Raw genomic sequence first — 17134 nt, 5'->3', positions numbered from 1 at the left:
TTGCTCTGAACTCTCCTAAAGCTTAGTTTGTGGCAGTAAGAGCTTTAAGCTTCAATATGCTGGTATTGTTTGTGTTTTGATCCCATCCCCTTGTCTAAGCCCTCCACGGGGATGCAGCCCCCGAGAGCTTCTCCAAAACTGAATTCAGCCCTCAGGCTGAAAGACGTTCAGCACCCCTGTTCTAAGAGAAATATAGTTACACCAGATTTCTGCTCCCTAGAAGAAAGCTCATATTCCCTCCTTCCCTTGCCCCAGTACCTACCAGAATCTTCTGCAGCTGGTCTACAGAGTGGTTGGCGACACTTTTCCCATTGATTTCTAGGATCTCATCCCCCACGTGAAGAGAGCCTGCCAGGGGAGACACGAACTTGTGAAGTAAGGCCGGGCAGTGCCAGTAACAACAGAGAAAGCCGAAACCCTCTCTGGTTCATATTGTGACTCTGACTGCTACAGCCACTGATTAATTTTGCTTTCTAACAGGGTCAGCTCCAGGTTTGAAGGAGGTCCTTAGCAAACCACGCTCTGGTGGGTCTCCTCCTTTGCCGTAGGCTTATGAGGTTTACTTGTCATCATTGGAAGCAGCATTTTGATCAGCTACAAAGCTGCCATTTTAATTTCCCACAATGCAACACAGCTTTGGGGATTGTGGCTCCCATACCTAGCTTCCTGGTTTGGGCCAGGGCCCCATGAAAAATAAAATATAAAGGGGGGGGGGTAGGCAAAGGAGATGGGGGCCCCAGCCAAGGTGCTGTTGCCCCAGAAGCTACCCGAGGGTGCCAAATGCTGACGCTGGGCCTGTTTTCTAGCCAAAACCAACACTCGGCCTCAAAGACACTGGCTATATAAGCCTGGGGGGGAAAAAACCCTAGAAGGCCCAATTCACACCTATGTAACACTTAGCAATTATATAGTGCTTTTCAAAGCATTTCACATATGCTATCTGAGGAATTCTTACAAGCCTGTAAGGCTGAGTGCTATTATTATCATATCCTTATTACAGATGTGGAGCTGAGCCTGAGGGCAGTGGCTTGGTTTCCCAAGACCGCTTGCCTCCTAACCCCCCCCAAACCCCTGGAAGAGTCCTCTCCTTCTATACTACTGGTGAGGAACATGCAGCCCTCCAGGTGTTCCTCGACTGCAACACCCATCAGCCATAGCCAATGGTAAGCGATGATGGGAATTGCATTCCTACAATATCTGGAGGGCCAGATCTTCCCCAGCCCTGTTCTATTCTTTCAGCACTATGAAAAGAACCAGGGGAAGGCTTGGAAGCTCCACAGTCCCAGGATTTTTTCCCCATAGAAGTGCATCTCTCTAATTGCAGATAATTCAAACACGTTAAACTCTGAGACTCACAGAGGCGGCATGCTACTCAACTGACAAAGCAAACTATCATGTCCTTTTCTACTTTCCCTTCCTCCTATGAAGACTGCATATGCCAACCTTCCCCAACCTGGCACCCCCCAAAATGGGTTGGACTACAACTCCCATCATCCCCAGCCAGCATGGCCACTGCCCCTTGCTGGGCATGATGGTCACTGTAGTCCAGCACATCTGGAAGGGGCCAGCTTGGGGAAGGTTGGCGTATGCTCCGAAGGCTTTAGGACCGGTTCGCCCTTGGCTCATTCTACAAGGCCAACCATTGTTCCTGGCTGGAAGCAAGGCAATCTCATTCTGTTTGAAGCCTTCCCCAGCCCGGTGCCCTCCAGATATGTTTGGACAACAACTCCCATCAACCCAGACCAGCATGGCCATTGGCCCTCATTGGGGACAATGGGCACTATAGTTTAACACATCTGGAAGATGCCAGCTTGGGGGAAGGCTGGTTTAAAGTGTACCTCAGATGCCCACTCCTTGATCTCCGACTGGCATCAGCTAATGGGCCAACCCCACCCCTTCTCTCAATCCCTAACCATCTCCACTGCAAAGACAAAGGTGACGTCACATACTCTCCATTCCCTGTAGCAGGGAAGGGGAGAGTTAGCATTGCCACCAGGATTGGAGCCTCATCAGATTCTGGGACGGGGCAGGGAAAAGTAATCTAGTGCCTAAAACATTATAGAGGAAAAGAACACATTGGCTGTGTAGCAGGGCTAGCACCTCAAATGCTGCTGGGAATATTTGTTCCAGGCCTGCTTCTGCTCTTTACCTTGCCTGTGAATCATGCCCCCATGGAGGATCCTGGCCACCATGCAGCTCTTCTTCTCATTCAGCTTCAGCGTGATACCCTGGAACAGACAGGAACCTGTCACAATCTGGACAGACTGCAGTACAAAGGAGGCCTGGTTTCTCTGCAGAGGCCCATCCTAGCCCACCTGTGTACCCTAACAGCCGTCCTAGACACATCCAGGAGGGCAGACGCTTGGCCTGACTCTGTCCCGCTTCATTTCCATCTTGTATAACAGCTGCCAGATAATGCTCCTCTCTCTAGCTCAGCCCTCCCCAACCTGGTGTCCTCCAGATGTTCTGGACTTCAGCTCCCATCAGCCCCAACCAGCATGGCCAATCGTCAGGATTGTTGGGAGTTGTAGTTCAAAACATCTGGAGAGCACAAGGCTGGGGAAGGCTGCTCTAGCTCTTGCCCTGGGAAGCGCCTTCTACAGCTGCGAGAGAGTGGGCGTGGAACATCAACTAAAATCCCATCTTGAGGGCCAGACAGAATGTGCACGCGCACCCAGCTCCGATTCAGATTGGGACCATGGTGCTTCAGGAGGGAGGATTTATGCTCCTCACCCCTAGTTTTCATCCCAAAATTCCAAACATACACACCCCACAGGAGGTGAAAGAATGAACATCTCTACTGGAATTAATGGAGGTGTTTTTTTCTTTTTTAAACCCCGCCCCCCACATGGGGTGGAATTTGGGGACAAAAATATGGGGAGAGCTTAAATTCCACCTCCCAGAGTGGCATGGTCCTGATCTGAATCAGGGCCATGCGTGCTTACGCTAAAGCAAATAAGCCAATCACACACAGCTCTGCTATGCATGATTTGAAGAATGTTTCATTTGGCCTTCTGACAAGCTGCTTCAACAAAGCAAAAGACCAGGAAGGTGGTCTTGGAGCTCATCCAATCCTTTCGCCTTTGCCCCACTAGCCTGCTTTAAAAGGGGAAAGCGAGCTATTTTCCCCAGCACCTGGAACCACAAAGGTTAAGGCCTGCTGTCAGGAGCGCCCTTGCTGCCTTCCGAAATCCTCAAGTAGCCAGAATCAACACACAGACGAATAGGGCTCTTTTTCAAAGCTTTATTTTCATTCAACCTAATGACGCTTACAGATGCTAATTGCATGAGCCTAATGAGGGAAACTTAAGACAGCTGCCTACTAGAGGTTTCTAGCCTTAGTGAATCAGTTGATCTCCATTTGGAGGGTAAAGGCGGGAAGCCTCTGAACTTAAGGGCTAGAAGGGAAAAGTCCACCCCTTTCCCATGGGGCATCGGGGTGCAGCTGCTGACGTCGTGCCAAGTGGGCTGAGCGCCTCCTCTCGGCGCCCTCCATCTCCCACTTGTCCCTGCGCCGGCACCTAGCATCCCGAAGCTCCAGTTGTCCCTCCCATTGCCTGCCAGGGTCGCTACCACTCTCAGGAATGTGATCAGGGAGGGGCTCTCCCTCTGGCGGCGCCTGTGAACAGCACACAGGTTCCTCTCCCACGGTTTCTATCTCTTCCTCAGAATCAGAACTGCTTTGGGGCTCTATGGGCTCTGATCCAACACTGACACCCTCTCTCCCCATCCGCTCACCATGGGCTCCTCCGTGACCTTCTCAAACTGGATGAACCTCATTTTCCGCACCTCCCGGCCATTCGTGTGGGCCGGGCTGCCCATCGTGGCTGAGCCGTTGGTGTATATATCCTCTGTCACGGCATTCATTGGGCACGGAACGGCCTGTGAGGGCAAAGAACAAAACCCAGGTTTAGGAGCAGTGCCCAACAGGCCCTGCCACATCCTAGTCGCCCAGGAGACATGCTGAGCTGGAAGCTTCACTCTACAACTCAGTCCTCTTATCTCTACTTCCACCATTGAACCGATGTAACGCTCTTGGCAGCAGCTGCTGGGTCCTGAACACAGCATGGACTTCAGTTTTGGTTGCCTAGCAGCAATATATTCCCTCAAAAGAACGTAAGCAGAGTCATGCTTGATCAGACCAAAGGCCTACTAAGTCCCACACTGTTTCCCACAGTAGCCAGCCAGCTGTCTGTGGGAAGTCCACCAGTAGGATATGACTGCAAGAGCACCTTCCTGCTCATGTTCCCCAGCAACTGATATCCAGAGGCATAATACCTCCGATACTGGTAGCAGTATATAGCCATCATGACTAGTAGCCTTCTCCTCCATGAATCTGTCCAATCCCCTTTTAAAGACATCCACGTTGGTGGCTGTCACTATACCCTGTGGTAGCGAATTCCAGAGTTTAACAATGCTCTGTCTGAAGAAGCAGTTCCTTTGATCTGCCATCAATCTCCCACCATTCAGCTTCATTTGATGATCCTCGGTTCTAGTATTATGAGAGAGGAAGAAAAGCTTTGTCCTATCCACTTCTCCACACCATGCATAATTTTATACACTTGGATCACGTTCCCACCTTCCTTGTCTTTTTTTCTAATCTAGAAAGCCCCAAACATTTTCCTCATAGGGGAGTTGTTCCAGCCTCCTGATTGTTTTTGTTGCTATTTTCTGCACTTTTTCCAGTTCTACAATATCCTTCTTGAGGTGCGGAGACCAGAACCATACACAACATTCCTCTCTTCTACCTTTTGTGTGTGAGGAAATGGCCACTTTCAACACATTCATCCGTTCCAGAAAACATTTAAGGTCTTTACAGACCAAGCCAAATTGGCCACAATCACGGTGTACTCTTGGCTAAAATAAATAATTGAAATCTTGCAAGCTAAAGTCCTCAGCTTATATTCAGCAAATGCGCAGATATATGCTTATTATGTTCTATCAATTCTGCTAAAATAGAGGAGTGGACAAATCAAGGGTAAGCTTCAATGAGCAATCTATTTTATCCAATTTGTAGCCCATATTATTATTATGTTGAACAGGCAGCAAGTGGGGAACAAGGTCTTTTGGTTGCCCAGCTACTACATATTCCTACTCTGCACTGGGGGAAAATGGCCACCAAGAACTGTGGCAGTTTCAAAGGAGTTGAGGCCTAGATTGTGTCCCATTCAGGCCAGTGCTCTGAAAACCTAACACTGAGAAATATGGCATTTGGGTTGCCTAGCAACTGCATACTTCCTCTCTTCTACCTTGTGCTGGGGAGGAAAATTGCCACCTCAGAGATGAGGTGTGGTTACAAAGGGGATGAGGCCTTGCTTGTGTCTCATTCAGGCCAGTGCTGCAAAAACATGTCCACTGAAGCTCTGTCTCCCAACCACCGTAAATGTTGCTCAGCCATTGCCTACACACTCAGACAGGATTTGAGATTTCACCAGAAGATGCCTGCACAGCATCACACTTAGTGTTACGCTCATGCCAATTCCCCCAGCAGTGAGAAGTTTCAAGGGCATACTGGTTATCTGAGTTTGGTTTCCCTTGGAACCAGGATATATGAAGCTTACTAGCATGTTGTAATATCTGCATTTATTAACAAACTAGAAAATGGACCCCAATTTGCACAGGATGGCATAGCCCTTGTGAGTGAAGCCACACCTGCTGGAACCCCTAGGCACAGCTATTGCCATGGTGCACCCCTCTAGCTCCCTGAGGGGCGGAGTGGGTGTCCAACATCAGGAAGGAGAGGGCAGCCATATAACTCTGTCCCTCAACCTACTAATCCTCCCTGCCTTTAAACTGTATTGACTCCAAAGCTATGCACTTGTTAGGGAAGTGTGCCACCTAGTGACTGAAGATATTACTGCAGACTTCAAACACACAGACATATTTAAATTAATTAAACTAATATATGTTTTTGAACAAACAAAATAACCCCAAGGTGTACAGCCCTAGAATCCCCTTAGTATGCATTTCAAGTTTCAGGTGTCTGGGTTCCTAGTCTTGACACTATGGGACGGACAGACAGACAAGGAGACACACATCGTCTTTTATTATTGTAGATGTACAGGTTGAGTATAGATGGTGTACAGCTTTAACACTCCAACAGATGTCCCAATATCCACTGTCCCCACATCAGATTTCTACAGGAACAGCCAGCAACCTCCAGAGCTCAACCCCACTTCTGTCTCAGCCCCTTTTCTCTCTGAGTCTAAACTGCCATTTCTTGACACAGATTCCTTGCTTACATTGGGTTGGATTCAGACTTCGTCATACCTAGAAGAGATCATTTGATTTCAGTGGGTCTACTCTCTATATAACTAAGTGTGGATCCAATCCAATGCCTTCAGCTGTTGCGGAGAAGAGACATCCCTTTCAGATCTTTGCTGGACATGGATAAGGCCAGCCATTAAGAGCCAGCAGCCTACTATTATGTTTCTATGGCAACCTCACCACATATAATAATTTACTTAACAGTAGATGTGCTTAGGCCAGACCTGTCTGGCAGGTTTCAGGTCCATTAACCTTCTCTCAGAATCAAGAATCACTGAGTTGGAAGGTACCTCACGTGGTCATTTAATCCAACTCTCAATCTTATAACACTGTGTTTACATTCATAAGAGATAGAAACTTCCTATTTAAAAGACTGTATGAAAGCTGACATTCTAAGGATGCTGAATTCTGGGCTCCAGTTGCTTGCACAAAAATGCAGAATGCACACCCGCCTGTCCACGAAGCTCCTCCCAAGAGAAATAGGCCTGAACCTGAACCATCTTCCAAATCAAACATTCTTTGTTGTAATCCTTCCTTGACACCTGAACCCTACCATTCTCTGTGTCTGACCTACAAATATGTCAAGAGAGGCAGTGGTCCAAAAAAAACAGAACACCCGGGAGATCCAATGGATATTTTTGTTTTTATTCTAGCCAATGTTTGATTTTATTCTAGGCATTGAGGGGGTTCCGCATTTGATTGCTATGGGGCTAACAGGAGCTTTTGGTGGGAGGGATTTAGATCAGGGAAGGAGAGCAGGGGGGAGAACGGTTAATACACCACCACATCACCGCTCTGATCAGCTCTGGTACCTCTCCCCCACCACTGCTTTGTAGGTACAAACGAAAACCTCAAGAGAACAGAGGCCAGATTTCCAACAGCTCTTCAGTTTTGGCCCAATAATCCCCACCAAAGCCGCACTCCAAAGAACACCCCTAATCATACAGTTTAGCTTTTGCTCTTAGAAGTAGACAAAAGACACAATGAAGTCACAATTTAGCTTGCTCAAGAGCACGCACACACAAGAAACAGAGGAAGAGGTTGCTGGTCAGCCTCTGGAAAACCTTATCTCGTTCCAAGGCCACTTTCAGCCTGCAAGCTGGGTTTTTTTTTAAAAAGAAGCATTTAAACAATGTTGACTGTTTTCCCTCTCAACCTCAGGACGGAAAGGTAGCTTGTCTTTAGCTCATGGGCTGGTGCCAGGCTGTCGAGGGATCTAGAAATATGTCTCTTTCCTGTTGCTGCTTAAATGGCAAAAGCCTCTTGAAAAATCAATCAATCTGCACTAATCCATGCCTTTAAAGAGTTGTAGGAACATAAGACTTGCCTTGCTGGATCAAGCCAAGACTCATCTAGCCTAGCCTTCTGTTCCCAAGAGTAGCCTGCATGACACGATAGCTAATTTCTTTCCAGCATCCACAGCTAGACTGCATCTAAGCTTGAAGGCTCCATTTCACTCATATGGCCGATAGCCAGTGGTGTGTTGTTGTTGTTCAGTCGTTAAGTCGTGTCCGACTCTTCGTGACCCCATGGACCATAGCACGCCAGGCCTTCCTGTCCTGTGCTCTCTCTCGGAGTGTGCTCAAGTTCATATTCATTGCATCGGTGATGCTATCTAGCCATCTCATCCTCTGCCGTCCCCTTCTCCTTTTGCCTTCAGTCTTTCCCAGCATCAGGGTCTTTTCCAGGGAATTTTCTCTTCGCATTAGGTGGCCAAAATATTTGAGCTTCAGCTTCAGTATCTGTCCTTCCAATGAGCACTCAGGGTTGATTTCCTTTAGGATTGACTGACTGGACCTCCTTGCAGTCCAGGGGACTCGTAAGAGTCTTCTCCAGCACCACAGTTCAAAAGCATCAATTCTTCAGCGCTCAGCCTTCCTTATAGTCCAGCTCTCACAGCTGTACATTGCTACTGGGAAAACCATAGCTTTGATTAGACGAACCTTTGTCGGCAAGGTGATGTCTCTGCTTCTTACTATGCTGTCGAGGTTTGCCATAGCTTTCCTCCCAAGGAGCAAGCGTCTTTTAATGTCATGGCTACAGTCACCATCTGTGGTGATCTTGGTACCCAAGAAAGTAAAATCTGTCACTGCTTCCATTTCTTCCCCTTTTATATGCCAGGAAGTGATGGGGCCAGATGCCATGATCTTCGTTTTTTTTAATGTTGAGTTTCAAACCAGCTTTTGCACTCTCCACTTTCACCCTCAACAAGAGGCTCTTTACATCCTTTTCACTTTCTGCCATTAGGGTGGTATCGTCTGCGTATCTGAGGTTGTTGAGAATTCTCCCGGCAATCTTAATTCCGACCTGTGATTCATGCAACCCCGCATTTCTCATGATGTACTCTGCATATAAATTAAATAAGCAGGGTGACAATATGCAGCCTGGTCGTACTCCTTTCCCAATTTTGAACCAATCGGTTGTTCCATGTTTGGTTCTGACTGTTGCTTCTTGACCCTCATACAGGTTTCTCAGGAGACAGGTAAGGTGGTCTGGTACTCCCATCACTTTAAAAATTTGCCACAGTTTGTTGTGATCCACACAATCAAAGGCTTTAGCATAGTCAATGAAGCAGAAATAGACGTTTTTCTGGAATTCTCTTGCTTTCTCCAGCGAATGTTGGCGATTTGATGTCTGATTCCTCCGCCTCTTCAAAACCCAGCTTGTACATCCAGTAGTTCTCGGTTCACATACTGCTGAAGCCTAGCTTGTAGGATTTTGAGCATAACCTTGCTGGCATGTGAAATGAGCGCAATTGTGCGGTAGTTTGAAAACTCTTTGGCGTTGCCCTTCTTTGGAATTGGAATGTAAACTGACCTTTTCCAGTCTTGTGGCCACTGTTGAGTGTTCCAAATTTGTTGACATATTGAATGCAGCACTTTCACAGCATCATCTTTTAGGATTTTAAATAGCTCGGATGGAATACTGTCATCTCCGCTAGCTTTGTTGTTAGTAATGCTTCCTAAGGCCCACTTGACTTCACTCTCTAGGATGTCCAGCTCCAGTTCCATGACTGCACTATCATGGCTATCAGAGACATTAAGATCTTTCCTGCATAGTTCTTCTGTGTATTCTTTCCACCTCTTCTTAATCTCATCTGCTTCTGTTAGGTCCCTGCCTTCTTTGTCCTTTATCATGCCCGTCTTTGCACAAAACGTTCCCTTGAGATCTCTGATTTTCTTGAAGAGATCTCTAGTCTTTCCCATTCTGTTGTTTTCCTCGATTTCTTTGCATTGTTCATTTAAGAAGGCCTTCTTGTCTCTCCTTGCTATTCTCTGGAACTCTGCATTCAGTTGGATATATCTTCCCCTTTCTCCCTTGCTTTTCACTTCCCTTCTTTCCTCAGCTACTTGTAAAGCCTCATCAGACAGCCACTTGGCTTTCTTGCATTTCTTTTTCTTTGGGATGGATTTCGTTGCTGCCTCCTGAACAATGTTACGGACCTCTGTCCATAGTTCCTCAGGCACTCTGTCTATCAGGTCTAATCCCTTAAATCTATTCCTCACCTCCACTCTATATTCATAAGGGATATGATTTAGGTCATACCTGAATGGTTTAGTGCTTTTCCCTACGTTCTTCAATTTCAGCCGAAATTTTGCAAGAAGCAGCTCATGATCTGAGCCACAGTCAGCTCCAGGTCTTGTTTTTACTGACTATATGGAGCGTCTCCATCTTTGGCTGTAAAGGACATAATCAATCTGATTTCAATATTGACTATCTGGTGATGTCCATGTGTAGAGTCGCCTCTTGTGCTGTTGGAAAAGAGTGTTTGCAATGATCAGCGTGTTCTCTTCACAGAACTCTATTAGCCTTTGTCCTGCTTCATTTTGTACACCAAGGCCATGCTTGCCTGTTATCCCAGTGATTTCTTGACTTCCTACTTTAGCATTCCAATCCCCTATGATGAAGAGGACATCTTTTTTTGGTGTTAGTTCTAGAAGGTCTTGTAGGTCTTCATAGAACTGATCAACCTCAGCTTCTTTGGCATCAGTGGTTGGGGCATAGACTTGAATTACTGCGATGTTAAATGGTTTGCCTTGGATTCGTACTGAGATCATTCTGTCGTTTTTGAGATTGTACCCCAGTACTGCTTTTCCCACCCTTTTGTACCTAGGTAATTTTAGACCCTGGGCGTCACAGTCTTGTGGGGTGGGGGTAGCTTTACATGGCTGTGTGTATTACTTCAGTTCTGAAGCACACAACTAACATTTGTCTTCTCCCGCACAACCGTGACATTCCATGCTTTACGACTGCTTCTATATTCTCGATACGTTAGAAAGAGAGAGAGAGAAAACTGGTTTGCCGACTCGGTTAAAGTGACATGCTCTGAGCTTGCGCAGTTTCACATTATGCATTCATTTAAATCACAGCACCATCATGACTTCAGGAATAAAATGGAGTTTGCTTTCTGCAGCCCTGATGCTAAACACATTGACTTGGGATTAAGAACCATTTTGTTACAGAAAAGGATAATATATTTTATAAAATAAAATGAGCATCTGTTCCCATGTACAGGCCCAGCCAGCTGCCCCCAGACTATAAAATGTTTTTAAAATGAAGAAAAGATGCTGCAACAATTTAAACTGATACAGTTATCCCTATGCATATCTACTCAGAAGTCCCACCAAGTTCATGCTGGGAAAATTGCAACCTTGTCTGCAAGTTATTGAAGGGGACAGTGTTGCAGTTAGTTAATACATGGGAATTTAGACCACAGTTACCCTTAGGATCTCTATAACCTACAATGCGGTTTTCTGTGATTTCTTCCTTTTGCTCCTCCCCTTTCTCTCTCCACCCCCTTCCAGTGCTGGGAGCATGTGTATTTGCTCTTTTGCTCCTGCCAGTGTAATGGAACACAAAATAGACTGGACAAACTCTTTTTAAAACTTTATGGTGTACCTGCATTTTATATGCAAAGAACATTTGTGAGTAAAACTATGTTACCTTTTCTTCACTAAAGAAGGGTGTGATCTCCTTTAATAAAATAAAAAAATCTCCTAAAATCACCCTGTGTGCATGTGGGACTGGTAGAAGCTCATTCTGTTTTGCCTTTTTGTTTTTTCTCTGCTAATTGCCTTTCTAACAGGAGGCAGGCATCACTACTAAATAATCCCATCAATTCAATGGCGCTTATTCCTAGGTAACTGTGAATAGGAGTGGAGTCTAAGGCTCAATTAGAATTTGCAGCAACTCCATAATCACTGAATGTTCAACTCACACAAATGTCAAAGCCCTATGCAGAGAACCATTAAAAGAAAAAGTAACACAAAGACAAAGCAAGTTGACACTTTTCAGTAGCTTAAAAAAAAAATTAAACTAGTGATCAAAAGTCAGACTTCACAACAAAATCTGAAAATGAAACTTTTTTAAAAAATGGAATGGTTGCCACATAATTATGTGCAAAATGTTGATTCAGCTCCAAGTTCAACTGCCACACCATGTGTGAAAAGCCAAGTCAACTGGCTGCCAAGAATCTTGAACACGCTTGATACAAAAGCTGATGCCCTCCAGATGTTTTGGACTACAGCTCCCAGGATTCCTGACCACTGGCCATGCTGGCTAAGGCTGATAGAAGCTGAAGTTCAAAACATCTGGAGGGCACCATAGGTTGGGGGAAGCTGCCTACAAGTTGTTCCTGTTGTGGGGCTACTGGCAACTTCAGGTGAGGGGAGGAGATTTGAAAAGAACATGGGAAGGGGTGTTAAACATCCACCTTATTTATTTATTTAGACCAGGGGTGGGCGACTTGTGGTCCTCCAGATGTTTTGGCCTACAACTCCCATGATCCCTCACCATTACCTATGCTGGCTAAGCGATGATGGGAGACGTACATTTGGAGGGCCACAAGTTGCCCGCCCTGATTTAGCCATTTATTCTCTCCCTTTCTTTGACAAATCATACTTAAGGCAGATTACAAATATATACGACCACACACTTTTAAAAGATCCTAACAATAAAAAACAGCAGCAAAAAACAGCATTGTAAACCACCATACCAGCAGACAGTGATATTCCCCTTCCTATTGGTGCTGCTCCAATCCAATTATGAGCCCACCACCCACCCTACACAGCTTGCTTTGGGGTTAAAAAAATCATTAAAAGATCTGATAACAGATTTCCTGCATATAGTTTGATTTAGCTGAATACACACACACCCTTACAAAAAAGGCCTCTCCAAATAACCCCAGATGTACCTGACTAGATATTAGCTTCCTGGTTTAAGCCTCCTGGTTTTACTGCATCATTCAGTTGGCACAGTTTGGCGTAGAAGAAAGAATAGGGCAGCTGGAATATCCAAGAGAGGGGGAGCGAAAAGAGGAGCCCTAGCAGGCATCAGGAAAACGCCAGGAAGGGAGATAGCTCAGCATTAAAGCAAGGGCTTTGCATACAAAGTATCCCAGTTGTAACCCCCAACATGTCCCCCCAAAAGGATCAAATAGCAGCAAACGATGGGGAAGACTTCTGCTGGACAGTCAGTAGACAATACAGGGCTAGGTGAACCAATGGGATGAGTTCAGTATAAGGAACATAAGAAGAGCCATGCTGGATCAGACCATGAATCCATCTAGTTCAGCATTCAGTTCACACAGTGGCCAACCAGCTACTCATGGGAAACCCACAAGCAGGACAGGAGTGCAACAGCACCCTCCCACCCAAGTTCCCCAGCAAGTGGTGCACACGGGCATACTGCCTCTGATACTGGAGGTAACATATAGCCATCAGGACTATTAGCCATCGATAGGCTTCTCCTTCGGGAATTTGTCCAACCCCCCTTTAAAGCCATCCAAATTGATGGCCATCACTACATCTTGTACTGAATTCCACAGTTTGACTATGAAGTCAATGAAGTGAAGAAGTCCTTCCTTTTATCTGTCCTGAAGCTCCCACCAATCGGCTTCCTGGGTTCTAGGATTATGAGAGAGGGAGAAAAATGTCTCCCTATTCACAGTCTGCACACCATGCGTAATTTTGTGCACCTCTATCATTTCTCCCCTTACTCATCCTTTTTTCCAAGCTCAGGGACCTGTGTCTCAGCCAGGGCAAAGGACAGATCTGAGTTGCAGCCAGAGCTTGTGTTTTCAGAAATGGGTATCAGCCATCGCTTCTTTGTCCCCAAATGCTAGGTGTTCTCTGATACCTGCAGCACCTACCAGTGACTCAGTGAGTCTGCAATCACCATCTTGAAAGTGAACCTATACCGCAGACCTCATGGCAGCAAGATCTGGTCTAATTTGTTTATGTTTCTTTAAATCTGCTTCTTATGCCTTGCCTGATGCCTTCTAATGCCTCGCCTGATGAAGAGTTCTGGGGAATTTGAAAGCTTGCACAATCTTTTGTGGCATTCTCTTTGGTCCTAATAAAGGTATTGCTGAATTGTGGATTATGAACATCTCACCCACCCCATCCCAGGTTTTCAATCAGTGTGAGGCAATTTTCTGTGCTGATAAAATTGGAGTGCAAGTCATAACGTGGACTCAGATCAGAAATATAGGGCGCAATCCTATGCAGGCTTAGACAAAAAAAAGACCTACAACTTCCAGCATGCTGGCTGGGGCACACTGGGAGTTGTAGGACTTTTTCCCATCTAAACACCCTTAGGATTGCACCCTAAAGGAAGAAGGGATGCAAGATGTGGAAACTGGGGATTGTACTAATGCATGACATTCATAATCTATCCATGGCTATTAGCTATGGAGAGGGTGTTGCCTTAATGCCCTAGTTGTGAGTCTTTCTGAAGCATCCCGTTGACCACTGTGTGAAAATGCTGGAACATCGCATCTGATCCAGAAGGGCTCTTCTTAGTTTCTTACTGTGAAAGAAAAGGTGCCTAGCCATGAGGAAGATCCGAAGAGAAAGAGAAAGAGAGAGAGGGGGAAGCAGTGCTGACGCAGGCACCTGCCGCATTGTGTTGCAATCGCACTAAATCAATGCTCCCTGATTTCGTCCCTCATTGCCTCATCCCACGAAGACGCTGCCGGCAACCCTGGCTTGGGTTCAAAGTGCCCGTCAGGAGAGCTGACTCAGCCCTGCCTCGTCTCTTATCTGTTCTTCGCCTTTCCTTGAAGTAGCCCGTGACCAGCTCAATGCCAGATATCCGGGCTCAGCAAAGATTTCCCCGGCACACAGCACATTCCAGGCACTCGCACAAAGGTTGGCCTAGTCAGGATTGTCCCAACCCCCAGCTCGACCCAGCCTTTGCTTTTGGCTGAGGGATGGAAAATAGAGCCTTCTCCTACAGCTAAAGAGGGATAGTTAGAGACAGTGAGGGCTAGAACCAGGTACCCGCAGATTTGTGTATTACTACCCTCTGCAGTGAGCCTGTACAGGCTACAGGTTGGAGCATTTTTTGTAGGGCTGGCAGCTTTGGCAGCAGCTGAGCCACCAGCACCCTGGCAGGGCCTCCCCACCTACTGGCTCATCTAGCAGCAGGGAAGATGCCCACCATTTTCAATTTACCACAATGCCCCAGAGCAGCACCATGGAAACCAGAAATAGTGAGTAGCTTTGCCACCAGGTAAACCCACTCCTGGGTGAGCAAATGAACAGCCAGGGGGGCCATGAGGGAACAGGCAGCCTGGGGTGCTTTCTTATTTGGAGCCAGCCTCATTTAAGAACAGAAGAAGAGCCCTGCTGGATCAGACTAAGGGTCCATCTAGTCCCGTATTCTGTTCACACAGTGGCCGACCACAGCTTCCTGTTGGGAAACCCACAAGCAGAACATGAGTGCACCAGCATCCTCCTGCCCATGTTCCCCAGCAACTGGAGTACATGGGCATACTGTCCCTGATACTGGAAGTCGCACAGAACCATCAGGACTAGTGACCACTGAGAGCCTTCTCCTCCAGGAATTTGTCTAACCCCCTTTTAAAGCCATCCAAATTGGTGGCCATCACCAGTTCTTGTGGTAGTGAATTCCATAGTTTAACTATGGGCAGCAAAAGTTTCCTGGGCTCTGGAGCAATTCTGTACACCCTAACCAACCATTGGCTCCCCCTGGCCTGGAAGAACTATAAGGCTTCCAGGTTAGGCTAAGACTGTACCAGGGCAATAATTATTCTATGATTTTGGCAATGATTCCTGGATTCTGGCTCTTGACTTTCAGTCCACAGCCAAGAGGGATAGTCAGGAATGCTTCCCATAGCCCAGCGCTGACACACACTCAAATTTTGCCTCACTTTTGGACAGTGAACAGATCCCAGACATGCTGACAGCAGCTGTCAGGCGTACAGAGCATCAAAGCCTTATGATGTGTATGTCTGTAAGCGTGCTAAAACATGGCCATCTCTAGGCTCCAGCATAATGGCTGCTCAACACTGCAACTGAAAAACAAAGGAGTTCAAATAAGGTCCACACCCCTGCTTCCTTCTCCTTGCCAGCAACAGCAGAAGGGGAATACAGCTCAGAACTCAGGAACAAATTCAACAGGCCTTTCCTTTCTCCACCTAATGCCAATATTATTCTGTGCTTACCTAAAAGCACAGATCCCAACCCAGGATAAGGACAATGAGATCACATGGGACAGCTTCACTATCTCCAACCACTAAGCCTCTGGCCCCACCAAATGAGGTGAGGTGGGCGGCTACGAGAGGGGGCCTTTTCAGTGGGGGCCCTCCCAGAGAGACTCACCTGGAGCCTTCGTTATGGTCTTTTCGGCAACGAGCAAAGATTCCCAGGCACTTTAAGAACTGTTTTTAGTGCTTTCAGATCACTGCACTTTTATTGCTGCCAGCTTTACTTTAGCTTTACATGCTGTTTTGACTCTTTGTTGCTGATTTTATCTTGGTTTTGTAATGTGCTCTTTCCATCCATTGTTTTAATGTTTACAGTATGCATTTTAAATGTATTGTACACCACCCAGAGAACATGGGTGATTGCAAGGTTTAAAGGTAAAAGAAATAAATGGGTGACTGAGAAGTTTAGAATTAAAATAAATAAATATAATAAACCTAAACATGCTCCTAGACTGTACTCTGCAAGTGTGTGTGTGTGTGTGTGTGTGTGTGTGTGAGAGAGAGAGAGAGAGAGAGAGAGAGAGAGAGAGAGAGAGATGCAGACTGGATGCTTTTTAGCCTTTTATATGATTTGGTCTTTGGCCTGACAGGGCTCTTTCTGAAGTTTGGACCTGGGATACATAGGTCTCCTTGCCTAGAGGCTTAGAAATGGGATGCTGATGCCGTAATAGCTTCTTGTGCTGCCTGAGGCTAAAGTATCTGCCCCACAATGCCCCACCCTCAAATTCTGTTTTGAAACAGAGGAAACATCTGTAGGAGGTTACAAGCACCACAGAAAAATACCGGGAGGCAAACCACATCAGGCCAGCTCAGCAAAATTCAGCAGCATAGCAGGAGAACAGTTACTGAATCTAGGAGATAAGTGAGGGTCCAGCCAGCCTAAGGTACACTGCTGTTTCTTGGCAAACCCTAGATCAGCTTTCTCCAAGTTCGTGTCCTCCAGATGTTTTGGACTTCAACTCCCATCAGCCCCAGTCAGCATGGCCAATGGTCAAGTACCCTGAGAGCTGTAGTCCAAAACATCTGGAGGACACCAAGTTGGGGAAGGCTGCCCTAAGTTGAAGACAGGGTAGGAGACTGTCTGCAGAAACTGATGCCCAGACACTTCTGAGCCTCAGGTCCTGTAGACACAGGTACAACAGAGAGGTAGATAAGACAGTGACAGATGGTTATATTCTGCATTCCATAGTCTTACTTGCCACAGCTGACTAGGCAAGGCAAGCCTGAGTCTTTATATAGCATGTTTCCATAAACACGCAAAAGTGATTCATAGAAGAAGAAAAAGAAGGACCTGCATTAACCTACAGCAAAATGTTGCAGAGTACCCCTCCTAAAAGAAGTGCTCCTGATCAAGTT

General features: G+C 46.4%; 1 protein-coding gene across 1 annotated transcript in view; it reads right to left on the bottom strand.

The window, feature by feature from the left end:
• The window catches only part of MPP1 (MAGUK p55 scaffold protein 1), a 46307-nt gene that overhangs the window by 17963 nt on the left and 11210 nt on the right, over positions 1-17134 (bottom strand). Inside the window, exons 2-4 of the mRNA XM_084813963.1 lie at positions 3739-3882; positions 2150-2228; positions 263-348 (exon numbers count right to left, since the gene is read on the bottom strand). Coding sequence (XP_084670089.1) covers positions 263-348; positions 2150-2228; positions 3739-3882 — 309 coding nt within the window. The remainder of the gene's footprint in view (positions 1-262; positions 349-2149; positions 2229-3738; positions 3883-17134) is intronic.

Source organism: Heloderma suspectum, chromosome 9 (genome assembly GCF_057233095.1).
Source record: "Heloderma suspectum isolate Gila_16-S chromosome 9, 16-S_ref, whole genome shotgun sequence".
In the NCBI taxonomy this organism is placed as follows: Eukaryota; Metazoa; Chordata; class Lepidosauria; order Squamata; family Helodermatidae; genus Heloderma; species Heloderma suspectum.
Note: the sequence above shows the minus strand (reverse complement) of the source record. Positions and strands in the feature narration are given on the sequence as shown.